Source organism: Delphinus delphis, chromosome 7, assembly GCF_949987515.2.
Source record: "Delphinus delphis chromosome 7, mDelDel1.2, whole genome shotgun sequence".
NCBI lineage: Eukaryota > Metazoa > Chordata > Mammalia > Artiodactyla > Delphinidae > Delphinus > Delphinus delphis.
This window is the reverse complement of record NC_082689.1, coordinates 94,095,783-94,120,145: the sequence shown is the minus strand read 5'-3', so window position 1 is coordinate 94,120,145 and position 24,363 is coordinate 94,095,783. Positions and strand designations below refer to the sequence as shown.

The window sequence follows — 24,363 nt, the reverse complement described above, 5'->3', positions numbered from 1 at the left end:
ATTAATTACATGGGACTGAGTGAACTGATGAGGATGATTATAATTTTTGTGACTTTCTGTATGAATAAAAAAAAAATCCCACAAGGACTCAGAGGCAAAAAATATACAAATCAATTTTCACTGCAAAGTAAAGGAGCTGTTACAGTGGAGGATTACTGGACTGAATGTCAATATTATGACATAGTATGAGTGTGTTTCGTGTTTGGTAATTGTAATCATTGTTGCTTTTGTTGTGGTCATCCATTTACAATGCTTGGTGTCAGTCTATTTATCTCTTGTAAAAATAAAATACAATGTGTGTGTGTGTGTGTGTGTGTGAGAGAGAGAGAGAGAGAAAATAAATAAATTAATTAATTAAAAAGAAAATCTATAATCATACAAGCACTTACATGTACATATTCCTTTGTTCATGTTACCCAAACAGTAGCATCTTCCTTTTTTTCCCTACTTAATACCTTGGTGGTCCTTCCACATAAAAGCTGCCTTCTTTTTTTTTTTTAAAGGTATCCTTTTTTAATTTTTATTTATTTTTAAAATAAATTTATTTATATATTTTTGGCTGCGTTGGCTCTACGCTGCTGCGCAAGGGCTTCCTCTAGTTGGGGTGAGCAGGAGCCACGCCTCGTTGCAGTGCACAGGCTTCCCAATGTGGTGGCTTCTCTTGTTGCGGAGCATGGGCTCTTGGCACACGGGCTCAGCAGTTGTGGCATACGGGCTCAGTAGCTGTGGCGCACGGGCCTAGCTGCTCCGTGGAATGTGGGATCCTCCCGGACCACGGCTTGAACCCGTGTCCCCTGCACTGGCAGGCGGATTCTTAACCACTGCACCACCAGGGAAGTCCCTGCCTTCTTTTTATATCAGTCTAAGTTGATAACTTAAGTTTGGATGCATTATAGAACTCTGTATTTTAATTCCCTCTCTGCCAATGTTTTATGTTTTTGATGTCACAATTTAACATCTTTTTATCTTGTGTATCTCTTACCTAAGTATTGTAGTTATAGCTTTTATTTACTATTTATGTCTTTTTATCTCATACAAGCTTTGTAAGTGATTAACCTATCACGTTTACAACTTTAAATTATTCTGATTTTTACTGCATATTTACCTTTCCTAGTAAGATTTATACTTTCATATGTTTTCCTGCAACTAATTAGCACCCTCTTGTTTCAGCTTAAGTAAGTCCTTTTAACATTTCTTGTAAGGCCAGTCTAGTGGTGATGAACTCCGTTAGCTTTTGCTTGTCTGGAAAACTCTTTCTCTCTCCTTCAACTCTGAAGGATAGCTTTTTTGGTAGAGTATTCTTGGTTGGTAGCTCTTCTTCTTTCAGCACTTTGATGCCTTCTTTTTTTTTTTTTTTTTTTTTTTTTTTTTTTGCCGCCTTCTTTTTAAGAGCTGACTAGTATCTTATTCCATAGATGTATCAAATCATCCAATCCTCAATTCATGGACAGTCATACTTGCAAACTTTTGCAATTATAAACTACTACTAAGAATACCCATATGATATATGATGTCAAACATCTTCTCATATGTCTATTTCCCTTCTGTATATCTTCTCTGTGAAGTATCTGTTCAGATCCTTTGCCTATTTTTAAATTGGGTTCTTTGTTTTCTTATTGAGTTTTAAGAGTTCTTTGCATATTTGGGATACAAGTTCCTTATTAGATATGTGTTTTGCAAAGACTTTCTCCTTGTATTTTCACTCTTAACAGTGTCTTTCACAGAGCAGAGGTTTTTAATTTTAATGAAGTCCAACTTAATTTTTTCTTTCATGGATCATCTTTTGGTGTTGTATCCAAAAACTCATTGCCTATGACAATAAAATGCACAACCTGGAAGAAATGGACAAATTCTTAGAAAGGTACCGTCTTCAAAGACTGAACCAGAAAGAAATAGAAAATATGAACAAACCAATCACAAGTACTGAAATTTAAACTCTGATTAAAAATCTTCCAAAAGACAAAAGTCCAGGACCAGACTGCTTCACAGGCAAATGTAATCAAACATTTACAGTAGAGTTAACACCTCTCCTTCTCAAACCACTGCAAAAAATTGCAAACAAAAGAACACTCCCAAGCTCATTCTAAGAGTTCATCATCTCCCTGATAACAAAACCAGACAAAGATATCACAAAAAAAGGAAATTACAGGCCAATATCACTGATGAACACAGACGCAAAAATCCTCAACAAAATACTAGCAAACAGAATCCAACAACACATTAAAAGGATCATACACCATTATCAAGTGCAGTTTATTCCAGGAATGCAAGGATTCTTCGATATATGCAAATCAATCAAAATGATACACCATATTAACAAGTTGAAGGAGAAAAACCATATGATCATCTCAATAGATGCAGAGAAAGCTTTCAACAAAATTCAACACCCATTTATGATAAAAAACCCTGCAGAAAGTAGGCATAGAGGGAACTTTCCTCAACATAATAAAGGCCATATATGACAAACCCACAGCCAACAACATCCTCAATGGTGAAAAACTGAAACCATTTCCACTAAGATCTGGAACAAGACAAGGTTGCCCACTTTCACCACTCTTATTCAACAGAGTTTTGGAAGTTCTAGCCACAGCAATCAGAGAAGAAAAATAAATAAAAGGTATCCACATCAGAAAAGAAGAAGTAAAGCTGTCACTGTTTGCAGATGACATGACACTATACATAGAGAATCCTAAAGATGCCACCAGAAAACTACTAGAGCTAATCAATGAATTTGGTAAAGTGGCAGGATACAATATTAATGCACAGAAGTCTCTGGCATTCTTATACACTAATGATGAAAAATCTGAAAGTGAAATTAAGAAAACACTCCCATTTACCATTGCAACAAAAAGAATAAAATATCTAGGAATAAACCTACCTAAGGAGACAAAAGACCTGTATGCAGAAAATTATAAGACACTGATGAAAGAAATTAAAGATGATACAAATAGATGGAGAGATATACCATGTTCTTGGACTGGAAGAATCAACATTGTGAACATGACTCTACTACCCAAAGCAATCTATAGATCTAATGCAATCCCTATCAAACTACCACTGACATTTTTTACAGAACTAGAAGAAAAAATTTCACAATTTGTATGGAAACACAAAAGACCCCGAATAGCCAAAGCAATCTTAAGAACGAAAAATGGAGCTGAAGGAATCAGGCTCCCTGACTTCAGACTATACTACAAAGCTACAGTAATCAAGACAGTATGGTACTGGCACAAAAACAGAAATATAGAGCAATGGAACAGAATAGAAAGCCCAGATATAAACCCACACACATATGGTCACCTTATCTTTGATAAAGGAGGCAAGAATATGGAGTGGAGAAAAGACAGCCTCTTCAATAAGTGGTGCTGGGAAAAGTGGACAGGTACATGTAAAAGTATGAAATTAGAACACTCCCTAACACCATACACAAAAATAAACTCAAAATGGATTAAAGACCTAAATGTAAGGCCAGACACTATCAAACTCTTAGAGGAAAACATAGGCAGAACACTCTATGACAATATACTTTTTGACACACCTCCTAGAGAAATGGAAATAATAACAAGAATAAATAAATGGGACCTAATGAAACTTCAAAGTTTTTACACAGTAAAGGAAACCATAAACAAGACCAAAAGACAACCCTCAGAATGGGAGAAAATATTTGCAAACGAAGCAACTGACAAAGGATTAATCTCCAAAATTTACAAGCAGCTCATGCAGCTCAATAACAAAAAAACAAACAACGCAATCCAAAAATGGGCAGAAGACCTAAATAGACATTTCTCCAAAGAAGATATACAGATTGCCAACAAACACATGAAAGAATGCTCAACATCACTAATCATTAGAGAAATGCAAATCAAAACTACAATGAGATATCATCTCACACCGGTCAGAATGGCCATCATCAAAAAATCTAGAAACAATAAGTGCTGGAGAGGTTGTGGAGAAAAGGGAACACTCGTGCACTGTTGCTGGGATGTAAATTGATACAGCCACTATGGAAAACAGTATGGATGTTCCTTAAAAAACTAAAAACAGAACTACCATGCAACCCAGCAATCCCACTACTGGGCATATACCCTGAGAAAACCATAATTCAAAAAGAGTCAGGTACCAAAACGTTCATTGCAGCTCTATTTACAATAGCCAGGACATGGAAGCAACCTAAGTGTCCAGCAACAGATGAATGGATAAAGAAGATGTGGCACATATATACAATGGAATATTACTCAGCCATAAAAAGAAACGAAATTGAGTTATTTGTAGTGAGGTGGATGGACCTGGAGTCTGTTATACAGAGTGAAGTAAGTCAGAAGAAGAAAAACAAATGCCGTATGCTAACACATATATATGGAATCTAAGAAAGAAAAAAATGTCATGAAGAGCCTAGGGGTAGGACGGGAATAAAGACACAGACCTACTAGAGCATGGACTTGAGGATATGGGGAGCGGGAGGGGTAAGCTCTGACGAAGTGAGAGAGAGGCATGGACATATATACACTACCAAACATAGGGTGGATAGCTAGTGGGAAGCAGCCGCATGGCACAGGGAGTCAGCTCGGTGGTTTGTGACCGCCTAGAGGGGTGGGATAGGGAGGGTGGGAGGGAGGGAGACGCAAGAGGGAAGATATATGGGAACATATGTATATGTATAACTGATTCACTTTGTTGTAAAGCAGAAACTAACACACTATTGTAAAGCAATTATACTCCAATAAAGATGTTAAGGAAAAAAAAAAGGATTATACACCATGATCAAGTGGGATTTATCCCAGGGATGTAAGGATTCTTCAATACACGCAAATCAATCAATGTGATACACCATATTAACAAATTGAATAAAAACCATATGATCATCTCAATAGATGCAGAAAAGGCTTCTGACAAAATTCAACACCTATTTATGATGAAAACACTCCAGAAAGTGGGCATACAGGGAACCTACCTCAGCATATAAAGGCCATATACGATAAGCCCACATTTAACATCATTCTCAGTGGTGAAAAACTGAAAGCATTTCCTCTAAGATCAGGAACAAGACAAGGATGTCCACTCTTACCACTTTATTCAACACAATTTTGGAAGTCCTAGCCATGTCAGAGAAGAAAAATAAATAAAAGGAATCTAAATCGGAAAAGAAGTAAAACTGTCACTGTTTGCAGATGACATGATGCTATACATAGAAAATCCTAAAGATGTTACCAGAAAACTACTAGAGCTAATCAATGAATTTGGTAGAGTTGCAGAATACAAAATTAATACACAGAAATCTCTTGCATTCCTATACACTAACAACAAAAGATCAAAGAGATAAATTATGAAACAATCCCATTTACCATCATGTCAAAAAGAATAAAATACCTAGGAATAAACCTACCTAAGGAGGCAAAAGACCTGTACTCAAAAAACTATAAGATACTGATGAAAGAAACCAAGAATGACACAGATGGAGATATACCATGTTCTTGGATTCGAAGAACTGATATTGTGAAAATGACTCTACTACCCAAAGCAATCTACAGATTCAGTGCAATCCCTAGCAAATTACCAACAGCATTTTTCAAAGAATTAGAACAAAAAATGTTACAATTTGTATGGAAACACAAAAGACCCCCAATAGCCCAAGCAATTTTGAGAAAGAAAAATGGAGTTTGAGGAATCAGGCTCCCTGACTTCAGACTACCTACAAAACTACAGCCATCAAAAAAGTATGGTAGGGACTTCCCTGGCAGTCCAGTGGTTAAGACTTCACCTTCCAGTGAAGGGGATGCGGGTTTGATCCCTGGTCAGGGAGCTAAGATCCTACATGTCTTGGGGCCAAAAAACCGAAACATAAAACAGAAGCAACATTGTAACACATTCAATAAAGACTTTAAAAATGGTCCACATTTTTAAAAATTTAAAAAAATTTATAATTAAAAAAAAGAAGAAAAAAAATGGTCCACATTAAAATAAAAAACCTTGGGAAAAAAAGAAAAGCAGCATGGTACTGGCACAAAAACAGAAATATAGATCAATGGAACAGGACAGAAAGTCCAATGATAAACCCATGCACCTAGGGTCACCTCATCTATGACAAAGGAGGCAAGAATATACAATGGAGAAAAGACAGTCCCTTCAATAAGTGGTGCTGGGAAAACTGGACAGCTATATGTAAGAGAATGAAACTGGAACACTCCCTAACACCATACACAAAAATAAACTCAAAGTGGATTAAAGACCTAAATGTAAGGCTGGACACTATAAAACTCTTAGAGGAAAACATAGGCAGAACACAAACCGCAGCAAGCTCTTTTTTGATCCACCTCCTAGAGTAATACAAATAGAAACAAAAATAAACAAATGGGATCAAGTAAACTGAAAAGCTTTTGCACAGCAATGGAAACCATAAACAATACAGAAAGACAACCTCAGTACGGGAGAAAATAGTTGCAAACAAAGCAACCAACAAGGGATTAATCTCCAAAATATGCAAACAGCTCATACAACTCAATATCAGAAAAACAAACAACCCAATCAAAAAATGGGTGGAAGGGCTCCCCTGGTGGCGCAGTGGTTGAGTCCACCTGCCGATCCAGGGGACACGGGTTCGTGCCTCCACATGCCGCGCAGCGGCTGGGCCCATGAACCATGGCCGCTGGGCCTGCGCGTCCGCAGCCTCTGCTCCGCAGCAAGAGAGGCCACACGGTGAGAGGCCCGCGTACCGCAAAAATAAATAAATGGGTGGAAGATCTAACTAGACATTTCTCCAAAGAAGACATACAGATGGCCAAAAAAGCACATGAAAAGATGCTCAACGTCACTAATTATTAGAGAAATGCAAATCGAAACTACAAGGAGGTATCACCTCTCACCGGTGATGGCCATCATCAAAAAACCTACAAACAATAAATGCTGGAGAGGGTGTGGAGAAAAGGGAACCCTCCTACACCGTTGGTGGGAAGGTAAACTGGTACAGCCACTATGGAGTACAGTATGGAGTTCCCTTAAAAAACTAAAAATAGAGCTACTGGGGACTTCCCTGGTGGTCCAGTGGTTAAGAATCTGCCTTCCAATGCAGGGGACACGGGTTCAATCCCTGGTCGGGGAACTAAGATTCCACACGTGTGGGGCAACTAAGCCTGCGCACTGCAACTAGTGAGTCTGTGCGCTCTAGAGCCTATGTACCACAATTAGAGAGCCCACGTGCTGCAACTACTGAGCCTGCACACTCTGGAGCCCACCACAACTAGAGTGAAGCCTGCACACTGCAACAAAGAGCCCGCGCCGCAACAAAGAATTCCGCATGCTGCAACGAAGATCCGGCGTGCCGCAACTAAGAACTGCCACAGCCAAATAAATAAATAAATATTAAAAAAAAATAAAAATAGAGCTACCGTATGACTAGCAATCCCACTCCTAGGCATATACCTGGAGAAAACCATAATTTGAAAAGATGCATGCACCCCAATGTTCATTGCAGCACTATTTACAGTAGCCAGGACATGGAAGCAAGCTGATGTCCATCAACAGAAGAATGGATAAAGAAGACGTGGTACATACATAACAATGGAATATTACTCAGCAATATAAAAGAACAAAATAATGCCATTTGCTGCAACATGGATGGACCTAGAGATTGTCATACTGAGTGAATTTAAATCAGACACAGAAAGACAAATATCATATGATATCGCTTATATGTGGAATCTAAGAAAAGGGTACAAGTGACCTTAGTTACATAACAGAAGTAGAGTCACAGATGTGGAAAACAAACTTAGGGTTGCCTGGGGACAAGTGGGGTAGGGGAGGGATGAGTTGGGATTGACATATGCATACTACTATATATAGAATAGATGACTAGTGGGGACCTGCTGTACAGCACAGGGAACTCTGCTCAATTCTGTAACGGCCTATATGGGAAAAGAATCTAAAAAAAGAGTGTATATATGTATGACTGATTCACTTTGCTATACACCTGCAGCTAACACAGCACTGTGAATCAACTATACTCCAATAATAATTTTAAAAAAAAACCTCATTGCCACACACAAGGTCACCTCCATTTTCTCCTGTTATCTTCCAGAGGTTTTAAAGTTCTGCATTTTACATTTAGGGATATGATCTACTTAATTTTTGTGAAAGTTGTGAGATGTGTCTCGATTCTTTTTTTTCCATACACATGTCCAGTTGTTCCAGCACTATCTGTTGAAAAGACTATCTTTTCTCAATTGAATTACCTTTGCTCCTTTGTCAAAGATCAGTTGACCATGTTTGTGTGGATCTATTCCCAGGCTCCCTATTCTGTTCCACTGATGTATGTGTCTATTCTTTTGCCAGCAAACGCTGTCTTTGGTACTGTAGCTTTGAGGTCGGATAAAGTCAGTTCAGCTTCTCTGGTATTGTGTTGGCTATTTTGGGTCTTTTACCTTTCCATATAAACTTTAGAATCGATTTGCACATACCTATAAAATAACTTCCTAAATTTTTTTATTGGGATTGCATTTGAATCTACAGATCAAGTTGGGAAGAACTGACATCTAATGATATTAAATCTTCGAATCCATGAACCCAGAAAATCCTTCCACTTATATCTACTTTGATTTCCTTAATCAGAGTTTTGTTGTTTTCTGTATACACATCCTGTACATATTTTAGAATCATACCTAAGTATTACTTTTTGTAAATGGTATTATGTTTTTAACCGCAAATTTCAATTATACGTTGCTGGTATACAGGAAAGCAATTCACTCTTGTATATTATAATCCTGCCATAGCCACTTACTAGTTCCAGTTTTTTTTAGTACTCTGAGATCTTCTACATGAACAATTGTTATCCATGAACAAAGCTAGTTTTATTTCTTTCTTCCCGATCTGCTTAGCTTTGCTTTCCTTTTCTTATAGGACGTATAATACAACGTTGAAAGGAGCAGTGACAGGGGACATCCACGCCTTAGCAGGAAAGCTTCTAGTTTCTCACCATTAAGTATGATGCTAGCTGTAAGGTTTTTATAAACGTTCTTCATGAAGTTGAAGAAGTTCTCCTCTATTCCTAGTTTGTTAGAGCTTTTATCATGAATGAGCGTTGGAGGTAGCCACTTTTTAAATGCTGCTTTAAGTCAATCTATCCTGGAACCTCTAAGCAGCCTAAGATGTGAGGCAAGGTAGGTAAGAAGTTAGACAATGTTCATGATAGCTGCCTACCAAATCAGCAGCTCAACACTGTGGCCTGACGGGGGCAGGCAGAGCCAAGGTATATCAGTACATTCAGCGTGGGAGCCCTGAAACAATGACAAAAGCCTGGAGATATAATCAAGAACTCAATGAAAAGTAGTATTTATTGCCTTTCGAAGTATGACTTCCTGCATGTATACACTACTATGTATAAAACAGATAACTAATGAGAACCTACTGTAGAGCACAGGGAACTCTACTCAGTGCTCTGTGATGACCTAAATGGGAAGGAAATCCAAAAAAGAGGGGATATATGTATACTTATAGCTGATTCACTTTGCTGTACAGCAGAAACTAACACAACATGGTAAAGCAACTGTTCTCCAATAAAAAGTTAATTTAAGAAGGAATCCTGATATAACAATGCAAACAAAAAAGTATGTCTTCCTGTACGCTGTATCTTTGGCAAATAGCTAAAATTTAAAACTTAGCAACTTTATTCACACATATTAGGCATTGGCTCAGAGCCAGAGACCCACCGACTCCCAGTCTGCAAAATTTCTTGCAGGGACAGGATAAAGAGTTAATCAATAGATATGTGCGGTATTACCATATTAAACACTAATAACTTTTTAACTCAGTTCCTTTTACACTGTCTGCTTCTCTTTAACCTTCTCTTTCAAATCACAGACTGATTTGAAAACACACTACAGAAAGGGACTCCAAACCTAGTTTAGAAATTCAGCTCCTCTGGTTGCTAATAACCTTTGGCAAGTAATTAAAAAAATAAACCCACGGCCTGCGTGGTCGTAGGATTCAAACAAGATAATGTAGAAAAAAAGAACTAAAGTGCGGCACAAACGTAGGCGGGTGGGGGGGGGGGTGAGGGGAAGCATTTCTTATGCACCCTTTCCCAGGTAGGTCCTTCCGAGGGCCGCCCGCTGGGCGGAGGCTGTCCGTCGAGGACTCCGGAGTCCGCAACCTACGAGACTGCGCAGACCGACGCTAGAGGAAAATGGAGGATGTGGCGCGCGACTGCGACAGAGGAAAGTTCTTCTCTTTTTTAAACCGCCGCCAGACTCCCGGCCCAAAAAGCAGCCGGGATTTCAGAGCCCACGCCCAGGTCCCACGGCGCAGCCGCCCGCCCGCGTCTCTCACCACCCGACCCGAAACCAGCCTTTTCTCGCCTCTCCTCCCCGCCCTTCTCCCAGCCAATCCTAGGCCCGGCATGCACCGCGCTGACCTTTCCCTTCCAGCCTACCCCCACCTTTGGGCGCCTCCAAATGACAAGCGGCGCGGAGCATTGTGGTCCCGTGCGCGAGAGCGAGGCCCGGGCCGGAAAAAGAAAGCAAAAGACTAGGGCGAGCCGGTAGGGCGGCCCCCGCGCACGCGCACGGGCGGCGGCGGTGGTGAAAAAGGGTGGTGCGTGGTCTACGGCGAGCGGAGTGGGGCGGGGTCGCGCGGCCTTGGCTGGGTGTCCGCGAGCCGGGAGGGGCGGGGGGTGGGTGAGGGAGCGGGCGGAGGAGGAAGTGTCATGGCGTCCGGCCGTGGAGCTTCTTCTCGCTGGTTCTTTACTCGGGAACAGCTGGAGAACACGCCGAGCCGCCGCTGCGGAGTGGAGGCGGATAAAGAGCTCTCGTACCGCCAGCAGGCGGCCAACCTCATCCAGGACATGGGACAGCGTCTCAATGTGTATCCTTTCCTATTTTTGGCCCTGCGCCTCTCACGCCCTGTCCCCCTCACTACTCGCCGGGTCGCCGGGCCTGGTGCCCCGCGAACATGGCGCCGCCGCCTCGGTCTTTCCTGGCCCTCGGCCGCGCCGTAAGGGAAGACAGGCTAGAGTTCTGGAGGCTCCGAGCGGCCGGCAGCGGAGGAGGGGAGGAGAAAGGGAGTCCGGTGAATGCGGGCTGGGAGGCTGCGTTGTGTAATCTGTTTGGGGCCGCGCGTAGTGACGGCGGGGGATGGGAGTGCCGCCCGGGCGAGAGGGAAATCTTAGGGATTATCGCAGAAAAGAGACGGCTGCTTCTACTTCTAGTCCGAGAAGGGGTTGAGAGCTAGTAGGGAGATGCTGAAAGGCGTAAGTGTTCTCTGCAGCCTTTCCCCGCTCTCCTCGCCGGTTTGATGGCGGTTCACTTGTACCTTGGGAGCGCACGGGACGTCTTTATGTTCCTGGCATGGTTTTGCATGGGTGCGCGCGCGCGTGTTTCAACTGTTTGATTTTGGGTTTAGTCGTAGCCATTGATAAATGCTTCCTGGGCTCGCTTAATAGCAGTATTGGAGCGGAATGCTCGGCGTTTGTTATTATTCCGGCTATTTATTCAGTGGGGAGCCTTTCCGATCCGCCAGCCCCCACGCCATCATCCTGTGGGTATTTAGTTCCTTATTATTACAGTTTGGGGATTGGTTTTGAGTGAACGGGGGCCTTGGAAAAGAACCGTAGATCGGGAATTTTCCTTCAAAATTGTTTTGGAAAAGAGATCTTGTTTTTCTCCGATATTTCCTAAATGTTAACGTTCCAGCTCTCAGCTTACGATAAACACTGCGATTGTTTATATGCACAGGTTTTACATGCACCATTCTTTCACCAAATTCAATAGAAATGTAAGTATTGTTTTATTAATCTGTTTTTGAAACAACCAAATTTTAAGATATAATCGATACGCAGAAAAAAGTTGGTCGTGGATTTTACTATTGTATTTAATGTTCTGTTAACAGTGAAGGTGAATCGCGTGATAAACATTTTGCTTCAAATGTGGGGTTTCTGGTTGGTTGGTTGGTTTTTTTAATTTGTGTTGACAAGCTGCCAGGCGCTGTGTCAGGCTCTGCCAGGTCTTTTGAGCTAAGGGATAAATCAGAAGCATTTTTCTTCTCAAAGAGTATTTATTACATTGGTATTCATTTAAATTTTACACTCAACATTTGAACAATTTATAGGTACGATGTAATTGTAGAAAACCCAGTCATTCTGTTGTACATCTTAATTGTGTTGGACTCATTGCTTCAAATACGGTGAATTGGGCTTAGTTTAATTGTAACATTGTTTTCAAATGACCCTTTGAAAGAGTTAAATGTTTAGCAGAAATATTTCATTTGCTAACAAAATTTAAGTTGTAAAACGTTCTTGTTTATCACATTTTAGCATTAGTTGTCTACTTAAATTTTTGGTGGTTTGAATGGTGTCTTGCTTCAGAAATACTATGTCAGAGGTGTGTCTGTGTATGTACAATTAGTTTGAAGTAAATCTTACCTTCCAATACTAAAGTACTGATTTGGAACATATTCTGTAAATTTTGACAAACTAGTAGTGGCATTTAGTTGAAATTTTCATTTTAAGTTATGAAAATGGCACTTCGGTGTCTGTTCTTTTCAGAGAAACACGAATACTGTGTTGTACCTGTTATCAAAGAAAATTGCGTATTGTTTAGAAATATTTAGCTCTACCTTATTTCTCACCATATTTTTTGCTCACAGCTATTTATAGAATGCTATTCTGAAAGGAGTGTGGAAAAGTTGACCCTGGAAGACTTTATGCAATTTGTGGGTTGTCATTAGGACGTTTTAAGAAAACAGTCTTTGAAAAGGTCCTTTTTTTTAGTTGGAAGGAAAAGCTTCATAGTTTAGATTGATTCCTATTTTAACCTCTTCTGATCATAAATCTGATTTGGTTTATCAGATTGGCATATAGGTTTATATTAAACAGTATATACATTTTGGTTTCTTGCAGTCTCCACTGCTTCTACTTTTCATCTTTTAAATCTGTTTGATTCTTGCTCTGTTTATATTTTTCCAGTTATTTCTTGTATACAGAACTTAGGTCAGTGATAGTGTTAGGGAAGAGAGAGGAAGCCTTTTTGGTATAACATTTAGATTGAGAGAAATACAGTTTTATTTAAATTGTCTCCTAAGGCAGTAGTGAACTGATGAATACTAATGTAAGTGTGGCTTCCCTTAAGTAGCCCTGGAATATGCTGGTAGGAATCACAAATCAAAATAGTTCTGGAAATTCTTTTTTTTTTTTTTTTTGCGGTACGCGGGCCTCTCACTGTTGTGGCCTCTCCCGTTGCGGAGCACAGGCTCCGGACGCGCAGGCTCAGCGGCCATGGCTCACGGGCCCAGCCGCTCCACGGCATGTGGGATCTTCCCGGACCGGGGCACGATCCCGTGTCCCCTGCATCGGCAGGCGGACTCTCAACCACTGCGCCACCAGGGAAGCCCTGGAAATTCTTAATGTGGCTACAGATGTCCTGTTTGCTTACTTTTCTACTTCAGTAATGATTTCACCACAAGACTACACTTCTCTTTTTGAACCCTCCGTCTTTCATAGTTTGTCTCTATGGCCTGGTTGGTGTGCTTTAAAGCAAAACCTTACTTAACAGCCAAAATTCACAGCTGTAACGTTAAGTTGACTGGTGAAGCCCAGGTCACTTGCATTCTAACTCTTATTATTTTATTTAAATGCCATCATTTAATAAGAAAGCCAGAGTATTCATTTTTATTACCCTACTTTCTGTCTTCTGTGTGTATAAAGGCAAACTTCAGTGTTTTGCATTGAGTCATTATTAGAATAATTGAAATCTGATGCTAATTTCTGTTTTGAGAAGTAAATTGCACCCTTCATATCTAACCATTGTCTTTTTTACCTTTGCTATTTTATCAAAAGTGGTTTTAATATTTATTTGTGTTGGTACACTTGCATCAATTGCACAGCCTCACTCTTTTATCTTTTTTTTTTTTCCTATTCTTTTAGGGTGAAGGGGGTGGTCTCAAATTGAATGTGAGTCACTTTCAAATTCATACTCCCTGACATCACTGGGAAAATTTTTCTTACAAGGTTATAATGGAATGTCATGGTAGACTTTAAAAAAGCATGAGTCTCCACCACTAAGTAAATTGAACACCATTCGGTAAATTAAACCATAACAAGCTTCAATTTAAAGATGCTAGTAACAACATATATCTAGTTTTATAATAAATATGCATTCATTATGTAAAAATATTTAAAAATATTTATGTGGCTTTATTTTATTTTTTCACATTAACAAATTTAAAAGTAAAAAAATCCCCTAAAGGTCAAGTTGGTCTTGTTTTAAAAGTTAGTGTCAACAGAGCTGTCTTTTATCATTGTTACTTTCTCTATTTAGAAGGTTGGATGGCTACCAGCAGGAAATGACTTTTATATGTAACCTAATTAGATAAATCTATCCTTTGCTCACTGGATGCAGTGAGGTTTATGTAATTGAAATTAGTAATTGAAGAATGGCCTTGCTGGATCAAGCTCAAGATAAATCTAATGAAGTATATAAAAAAGCCCTGGAACCAGTAGTGCCTCCACAAAGTATGTACTGTGGGAGAGCATCCTCCCCAGTGTCAGTCGTAGAATAGATAATTGACCCAGCTTTTCCTAGAAACTCTGTTCATTAGTTTGGTTAGTCAAGTTTATGATGCATTTGTTTCTTATATTAATTCCAAGTCTTTTGAGTTCTTTTAAGATAAGGTTGTAATGAACACACTCTTAGTATTTTTTTGGTCATGGTCTAGTCTCATATCTCTCTCCAATTCGTGTGATCATTTTAATCTTCTCTTTCTTTAGTTCTGTTGCCTCTTTTTTGAGCTGCAGCAGTTGAAACGTTATAGTATGCCAAATTTAAATGTAGCTTTGTTTAATGTCTCAAGAGTACACAATAAGTTAAGGGCAGTATTCAGAACTAATGATTTTTGACTGTGATGACATCTAAGAATGCACCATCTATGTCATATCTGAGTTTCACTTAATACATTTAAGATTAGTCAGCTGATACACATAAAGGAACTTGTATTTGCTTGTGCTAAAATTTGATTACCACTTTTTGCTTGCAGTCTTAATCTTTCTTAGTTGGCTTGGTTCTTGACTAGTAGATACCACTTGAAAATTTAAAGATTTTCTTTTTGCATTCCTTTCTTCCCCTGTAAAGACTTAAGTGATTTAAAGGAAAGCCATTCTTTTCTCTCTAGAAAAGTGCCCACAATCCCTGTTCTTTGTCTGATAATAAAGCATTCTCCCATTCTAATTTTTATTAATAGTCTTTGCATAGAAATTTATTCAAGATTTTTTAATGGTAGATTTCATTCAGTTTACACCAACTGTTGCTTATTTATACTCAGATTGCTCATAAAATTGTCATAACCAATTGCCACTTGTGAAAGAATAACATTTTGGGCAATTTGGTTAGTTAAGGATTTTGTTTAAATTTGTATTGTGAAAGCCCTAAATTTCTCTCAAACATAGGAATCTAGATAAAGTTAAATGTAACCTCCCTGCCCCAAAAGGACAGGGGGGGGTTTGTTTCCTTTCTTTTTTGGCTATACTCACCAGTACCTCACATAAAGTTGGTATTTGGCAATAGTTTGTCAATAGAATGTATCAAATCTTGTTGCTCATAGGTCTGTTGAGTGAATTCTTCCACATTTTCCTCTATATTCATCCTCCCCACATAGACACATTTTAAATGTTTTATTATTGAAAACTAACATACACATGGTAAATGAAAACAGTAGAAAAAGGGATATGATAAACCTCCCTCCCATCCAGGTATCTAAGCCCCCTGCCCTACAGCATTTGCTGTGCACAGTTTCTGTGTGCCCTTTCAGAAATAGTTTTTGCTTGTGCAAGCATATATGTGTGTATTTTTTTCAGCACAGAAAAGGGTTTTTGTCTGTTTTTTTCACAATTCTTAGATCCAGCACACAACAGCAATATGAGAACAGACAGAATTGGACTGGTCCTAGTTGGGGTTAGATGTGGCTGTTTCTGGAGAAGTAATTTTTAATATGGCACCAGAAAAGGATAGTATAGATTGACCCAGTGTAACTCAACCAGAGGCAGCTTTGCCCACCAAGGGACATTTTACAATGTTTAGAGACATTTTTGGTTGTCACAGATGGGAAAGGGGTACTACTGGCATCTGGTGGATAGAAGCCGGGAATGCTGTTAAACATCCTACGATGCATAGGATATTCCTGCAAAACAAAAAGTTAACCTGGTACAAAATGTCAGTAGTGCTGAGGTTGAAAAAACCATGGGTAAACCTCCTAAAGTGTTAAGAAGTGAGACTAAAAGCTATGTTATTATCACTAGATTGATTTTGAGTGTTTGGTGAATTTTATCTGTTCTAGTAAGAAATAGCCTATTCATCTGTAGTTCTTCAAGGACCATAAGAACACAGATCACATTTGTAATCTTCTTCTAATTGGGGGCTTTAGGGAAACTTTTTGGTATTTCTAAAATTTAAAGTTTAAATTTAGCTCATTTATAAATGTTGCTTTTCTGTTAAGTACTAATGTGTTTTTTAGCCTCTTATTTGAGTTTGTTATGAATCTTACCATATTAGAAGATATTTTAGTAGTTTGGCTTCTAATTTTGTTTATGGTGGGGGTTTTTTGTTTTGTTTGTTTTTGCGGTACGCGGGCCTCTCACTGTTGTGGCCTCTCCCGTTGCGGAGCACAGGCTCTGGACGCGCAGGCTCAGCGGCCATGGCTCACGGGCCCAGCCGCTCCGCAGCTTGTGGGTCTTCCCGGACCCGGGCACAAACCCGTGTCCCCTGCATCGGCAGGCGGATTCTCAACCACTGCACCACCAGGGAAGCCCTATGGTAGGTTTTGACATAAATTTTTTTGTTACTCAAATCTGCCAGCCTTTAATTTTGCTCTATTTCATTACCTTTATGTTTATCTGGAGATAAATGTCTACCTATATTTATTTATTTATTTCATGGGAAGAGATTCTTGGGTTTTGACATTTGTTTTTCCTTGTTAGGTTTATTTTGATATGTGGTTCCTAAACACTTACTTAAGGTTGATATTCTCTTTCTTACCCCAGATAAGGAAGAAAAGAATCATAAAGGTTAAACACTTTGTCTGAAGTCACACAGCAGCTGAGTGACAAAAGCTAAAAATCGCACCCAGATCTAGACTCCATTGTTGATGCAGTTATCAGTATTTCTGCCTCAAGTATCTGTTACTAGGAATCTTTTCATAGCCCTGAAATTTTTCACTAAAAGCAGTTGATGTGTAAAGCTTTTGTGATGTGCCAGTTGTGATTCACCAACGCTCGGCATGAGAATTATCAGGATGCTCCTCTAAAACATGCTTTAGTGGGCTGTACCTTAAACCTATGTAATCAGAATATTTGTGGTGGGACCTGGGATCCTCTACCTTAACAAGCTTCCCAGGTGATACTGATGCCTGCTAAAGTTGAAGACTGTTCGTTTAAATTTTGATGTTTCCCCTGTGTCTCATAATCTGTTATACAGTCAGCCCTCCATGTCTGTGGGTTCTGCATCTGTGGATTCAACCAACTGCAGATCAAAAATATTTGGGAAAAAATTCATTTACAAAAAGCAAAACTTGTATTTACCCCACACCAGCAACTATTTACATAGCATTTGCATTGTATTAGGTATTATAAGTAATCTAGAGATGACTTAAAGTGTAAGGAAGGATGTGCGTAGGATATATGCCATTACTATGCCATTTTACATGAGACTTGAGTATCCATGGATTTCGGTAAATGTGGAGGGGTCCTAAAACCAATCCCCCACCTGTGGCTACTGAGAGATGACTGTACACTGGCCGTTTTGTAGAAGTTAAATCAGCATGTTTAATTCTTTTACCTACAAAAGTAAAATGTCTTTGAAATCTGAGTGGTTGTTTATATTATAGCTCACTTATGCTTCTGCTTTTTAATTTAATAAAGCAATTAGTCGAAGAATAATCTTATGTTCAAAATCCATTAATGCTACTGGGAAATACTGTAGGGCTGTCCAGTAGAACTTTCTGTGATAATGGACGTATTCTGTATCTTTTATGTTCAAAATGATATGTACTGACCAAACACGTTTCCTGGATTGTAAATTTGAGATTATTAGACTAGATGATTTCTAAATTCCTTTTCAACTATAAATTGTGTGGATGAAAATTTATTAAGATCCCACTCTGTAGGGCTTCCCTGGTGGCACAGTGGTTAAGAATCCGCCTGCCCATGCAGGGGACATGGGTTCGAGCCCTGGTCCGGAAAGGTACCACGAGCTGGAGAGCAACTAAGCCCGTGCGCCATAACTACTGAGCCTGCACTCTATAGCCCGCGAGTCACAACTACTGAGCCCACATGCCACAACTACTGAAGCCTACGCACCTAGAGCCCATGCTCTGCAACAAGAGAAGCCACTGCAATGAGAAGCCCGTGCACTGCAATGAAGAGTAGCCCCCACTCGCTGCAACTAGAGAAAGCCCATGCGCAGCAACAAAGACCCAACGCAGCCAAAAATAAAGAAATAAAATAAATAAATTTATTTTTTTTTAAAAAATCCCACTATGTAATAGGCATTTTACTTATGGCAGCTGAAGTATTCTCCTCCTGAGGAAACATGCAATTACTAAGTTACTTGTCCAGAAAGTAGCCGTTACGTGATTGGCATTTGAACCTAGATCCCTAGCCTGATCGCATGCTGCAGTTCTCGCTTGTGTCTAATATGTTTAAGAAATGTTCCTAATGTGTTTCAGAAATAGGGCACACTAATTATTGATGCCAGTGATTTCTAAGGAGGAGATGAGTATACAAGTGAATAATGAAAATACTGTCAGATTTTGATTTGCTTTTCTCATTGGGTGAAATCCAGTGAAGTCCTCTTTTGAGTTAGGCCCCAATTCCTCCTTCAGCCATACATCAATCTTAGGATTTACACATTGTGCATCCCTATTTTTCCATGTGGTGCTTTCCCTTCACTTTTCATGTGATCCTGACCTGTCAGGTTGTGAGACTGAGCTGACGTTACAACTCTTCATAAACCATTCCCCAGATAACTCCACTCTTTCACTTCTGTTTGATTCTCTGACCTTATCCTTTGGGTCCTGTTCTATTTCATCTATTTGGTATTCTTTAGTGCTGTAGTGTAACTGTGCGTATATGAAATGAAGTGGGGTTTTTTATGTTTTTTGTTTCGTTGGTTGGTTGAGTTTTTTTGGCCATGCCACGTGGCATGCAAGATCTTAGTTCCCCGACCAGGGATCGAACCCATGCCCCCCAACAGTGGAAGCGCTGAGGAGGTGGTTTTTTTTAATTGTTACAAAATGAAACACAAACATGTAAAACCACTAAATATATAGCATAGTGAATTATTATAAGGTAAACAACTTTGTAACTACCACTCAAATCAAACAAGGGAACTTTGCTAACTACCCCAGAAGTGCCTTCATGTGCTCCATCCCAATGTCAACCCTTTCCTTCCCTCCACAAAGGGATAGAAAAACTGTCCTATCCTTTCCCATTATTAAGGATTTGGTAGGTTTCTTAAATCTCTCAAGGTACAGGTTTCCCCTCTATCCCTTTCTTTTACTTAAATTTTGTCTGTTGAAGGACCTAGGACATTATACCTGTAGAGTTTCCACCTGTCTGGGTTTTACTAACTGTATATTCATGGTGCAGTTTATTATGTTCCTTTGTTGCTGTATTCCCTGCAAATTGCCAGTTGGATCCAGAAATTTGATCAGACTCATGTTAGATCCCTTTGGCAGGACTACAGGTGATGTTATATTCTTTAATCAGCAGGCACCTGATGTCTGGTTGTCTTTTTGTGGTGTTAGCAGCTGTCGATATTCAATGCCTAGATCCTTTTATTCGTTGTGATACTTTAATTCTGTCATTTCTTCTTCATTTATTAATTGGAATATTTGTATAGTGAAATGTTGTGATTCATCACTATTTGGACATCCGGTGGTACAAGTTCATATAGGCAAGGCAGAATAAATACTTGATTCTTGCCCTGTATTTACCACCTTTGTTGAGATAAAATTTACATACCATATATTGCATCCTTTGAAAGTGTACAATTCAGTGGTTTTTGCGTACGTTCACAAAGTTGTACGTCAATTTTAGAAATCTGTATCACCCCAAGAAGAAATCTCACATCCTTTAGCCATCTCTTCCCATTCTTCCAACCAGCCTATTCTGGACATACCCTATAAATGGAATCATTCAATGTGTGGTCCTTTGTGACTGGCCTCTTTCACTTAGTACATAATGTTTTCAAGTTTCGTCTGTGTTGTAGCGTGTATCAGTACTTCATTTATTTTTCTTGCTGAACTACCATTATACCACATTTTGTATATACATTTATCAGTTAGTGGACATTTGGGTTGTTTCTACTGTTTGGCTGTTATATTGCTACTATGAACATTTATGTTATGTTTTTGTGTAGATAGATGTTTTGGTTTCTATTGAATATATACCCAGGAGTAGAATTGCTGGACCATCTGGTAACTCTGTCTGTACCCATATAGTCTGGGATAGTTTCCTCAGTATCTGTTATAGCAAGATATTCCAGGTTCATCCTGTATGTTTTATATCCACAGCTGAAATGGCCATTTCTTTAAGAAACCCTGCTTTTTCTTTTAGTAGAAAGTGGTATTACAAGATATCAACCTGGACCCTGGAGATACTCATTGTTGCTATGTTTGTCTTGTTTTTAGGCATCTTCAATGAACAGAGCAAGGAAATACATAGTAAATATGTATTCACTATACACATCAACATATTGTTTTTCATTTAACAGTAAATATATGAACTATACAAAATATAGGTGGACTTATTATATATATATACATTTTAAATATATATATTTAAGATATCTTAGGAATTCATTCTGATTCAAGCAACAATAGCATTTTTTACTTCTTTCTTTTTTCTTTTCTTTAACCTCTTTTGTATTACATCTCTGTGACCTTTCTTTCACACCAAAAATCTTAGTTTTGAAGGATGTGGGAATGACAGGATTTAAATATTCCAATATCACTTGTTAATCCCATATTACACAAACATGTCTCAGAATTACAGTATAACCACCACCAGTGTAATTACTGAGAACAGTTAAATGTTTTTGTTTGCTTTCCCCTCTCACCCCTGGTTTTTAAAAGTTGTACCTACATTATCATAAATAGCCATTACAAAACTCTCCCTTTTAATCTTCATTCAAGCTTAGTTCTGCAAGTAACTTTATTTGTATTGTTCACTATCAGTGCGTATGTTGAAGTCTCTGTAGTCATTTTGATTGTTTAAAGTTATCTTGAAGATCATGGAAACAATATTGTCTGAATCCTTGGATGTTGATAATTGTTTGTGCCCTTTATATCCAAGGTCAGTTTTGCTGGATATAAAATTTTTGGCTTGTGCTTTCTTTTCTTAAGTATCTTAAATGTGTAACAATTGCTTTTTTCTTTTTTTCTGGTATAAAGCATTGCTGGCAGTTTGGGTGGTGATCTAACTTTCTTATATTTATTTTTGCCTAAGTGGCCAAAGGATTTTTTTTCCTTAAAAATCTAGGTGGTTCTGGGTTGATATGCTCTTATGTTCTGGGTGTGATGTGCTCTTTGAATGTGTGATTTCATATCTTTTTTACTTAGGTTTTGTGTTATGAATCTTTTTTTTTCTTTTATTTTCAACATCTTTATTGGAGTATAATTGCTTTACAATGCTGTGTTAGTTTCTGCTGTGTAACAGTGAATCAGTTATACATGTACATACATCCACACATTTCCTCCGTCTTGTGTCTCCCTCCCACCCTCCCTATCCCACCCCTCTAGGTGGACACAAAGCACCTAGCTGATTTCCCTGTGCTATGCGGCTGATTCCCACTAGCTATCTACTTTACATCTGGTAGTGTATATATGTCCATGCCACTCTCTCACTTCATCCCAGCTTACCCTTCCCCCACCCCGTGTCAAGTCCATTCTCTACGTCTGCATCTTTATTCCTGTCCTGCCCCTATGTTCTTCAGAACCATTTTTTTTGTGTGGGGGGATTCCATATATATGTGTTAGCATACAGTATTTGTTTTTCTCTTTCTGACTTACTTCACTCTGTATGAAAGACTCTAGGTCTTTCCACCTCACTACAGATAACTCAGTTTCGTTTCTATATATGGCTCAGTAATATGCCATTGTATATATATATATATGCCACATCTTCTTTATCCACTCATCTGTCAGTGGACACACAGGTTGCTTCCATGTCCTGGCTATTGTAAATAGAGCTGCAATGAACATTGTGGTACATGACTTTTTGAATTTTGGTTTTCTCAGGGTATATGCCCAGTAGTGGGATTACTGGGTCGTATGGTAGTTCTAGTTTTTTAAGGAACCTCCATACCGTTGTCCATAGTGGCTGTATCAATTTACATTCCTACCAACAGTGCAAGAGGGTTCCCTGTTCTCCACACTGTCTCCAGCATTTATTGTTTGTAGATTTTTTTTTTAAGATGTTGGGGGTAGGAGTTTATTAATTTATTTATTTATTTTTGCTGTGTTGGGTCTTCGTTTCTGTGCGAGGGCTTTCTCTAGTTGTGGCAAGTGGGGGCCACTGTTCATCGCGGTGCGTGGGCCTCTCTTGTTGTGGAGCACAGGCTCCAGACGCGCAGGCTCAGTAGTTGTGGCTCACGGGCCTAGTTGCTCCGCGGCATGTGGGTTCCTCCCAGACCAGGGCTCGAACCTGTGTCCCCTGCATTAGCAGGCAGATTCTCAACCACTGTGCCACAGGGAAGCCCGTGTTTGTAGATTTTTTGATGATGACCATTCTGACTGGTGTGAGGTGATACTTCATGGTAGTTTTGATTTGCATTTCTCTAATGATTAGTGATGTTCAGCATCCTTTCATGTATTTGTTGGCAGTCTGTATATCTTCTTTGGAGAAGTGTTTGTTTAGGTCTTCTGCCCATTTTTGGATCGGGTTGTTTGTTTTTTTGTTATTGAGCTGCATGAGCTGCTTGTAAATTTTGGAGATTAATCCTTTGTCAGTTGCTTTATTTGCAAATGTTTTCTCCCATTCTGAGGGTTGTCTTTTGGTGGTGTTTATGGTTTCCTTTGCTGTGCAAAAGTTTTAAGGTTCATTAGCTCCCATTTGTTTATTTTTGTTTTTATTTCCATTTCTCTAGGAGGTGGGTCAAAAAGGATCTTGCTGTGATTTATGTCATAGAGTGTTCTGCCTATGTTTTCCTCTAAGAGTTTGATAGTGTCCGGCCTTAGGTTTACGTCTTTAATGCATTTTGAGTTTATTTTTGTGTATGGTGTTAGGGAGTGTTCTAATTTCTTTCTTTTACATGTACCTGTCCACTTTTCCCAGCACCACTTACTGAAGAGGCTGTCTTTTCTCCATTGTATATTCTAGCCTCCTTTATCAAAGATAAAGTGACCATATGTGCGTGGGTTTATCTCTGGGCTTTCTATCTTGTTCCATTGATCTATATTTCTGTTTTTGTTCCAGTACCATACTTTCTTGATTACTGTAGCTTTGTAGTATAGTCTGAAGTCAGGGAGCCTGATTCCTCCAGCTCCGTTTTCTTTCTCAGGGTTGCTTTGGCTATTTGGGGTCTTTTGTGTTTCCATATAAATAGTGAAGTTTTTTGTTCTAGTGCTGTGAAAAATGCCATTGGTAGTTTGATAGGGATTGCACTGAATCTGTAGATTGCCTTGAGTAGTATGGTCTTTTTAACAATGTTAATTGTTCCAATCCATGAACACAATACATCTCTCAATCTGTTTGTGTTTTGGATTGATCCCTTGATCATTATGTAGGGTGAATCTTTGTTTCTTGTAATAGTCTTTATTTTAGAGTCTATTTTGTCTGATTTGAGAATTGCTACTCCAGCGTTCTTTTGGTTTCCATTTGCATGGCATATCTTTTCCCATTCCCTCACTTTCTGTCTGCATGTGTCCCTAGGTCTGAAGTGGGTCTCTTGTAGACAGCATATATATGGGTGGTGTTTTTGTATCCATTCAGCCAGTCTGTGTCTTTTGGTTGGAGCATTTAATCCATTTATAGTTAAGGTAGTTATTGATATGTATGTTCCTATTACCATTCTCTTAATTGTTTTGGGTTTGTTATTGTACGTCTTTTCCTCCTCTTGTGTTTCCTGCTTAGAGAAGTTCCTTTAGCATTTGTTGTAGAGCTGGTTTGGTGGTGCAGAATTCTCTTAGCTTTTGCTTATCTGTAAAGGTTTTAGTTTCTGCATCCAATCTGAATGAGATCCTCTCTGGGTAGAGTAATCTGGTTGTAGGTTTTTCCCTTTCATCACTTTAAATATGTCCTGCCACTCCCTTCTGGCTTGCAGAGTTTCTGCTGAAAGATCAGCTGTTAACCTTCTGGGGATTCCCTTGTATGTTATTTTTCCCTTGCTGGTT

At 39.1% G+C, this 24,363-nt stretch overlaps 1 protein-coding gene across 5 annotated transcripts in view; it reads left to right on the top strand.

Moving 5' to 3' along the window:
* Window positions 1-10,682: 10,682 nt before the first annotated feature.
* Window positions 10,683-24,363, top strand: part of CCNT2 (cyclin T2) — a 48,287-nt gene continuing 34,606 nt past the window's right edge. For 2 of the 5 annotated variants that reach the window (XM_060016896.1, XM_060016894.1), the window contains exons 1-3: window positions 10,683-10,851; window positions 11,679-11,760; window positions 13,907-13,933. In XM_060016896.1, the coding sequence (XP_059872879.1) occupies window positions 10,694-10,851; window positions 11,679-11,760; window positions 13,907-13,933 (267 nt within the window). In that variant the 5' untranslated portion in view covers window positions 10,683-10,693. The remainder of the gene's footprint in view (window positions 10,852-11,678; window positions 11,761-13,906; window positions 13,934-24,363) is intronic. The other 3 variants (XM_060016897.1, XM_060016895.1, XM_060016898.1) reach the window with 2 other exon arrangements.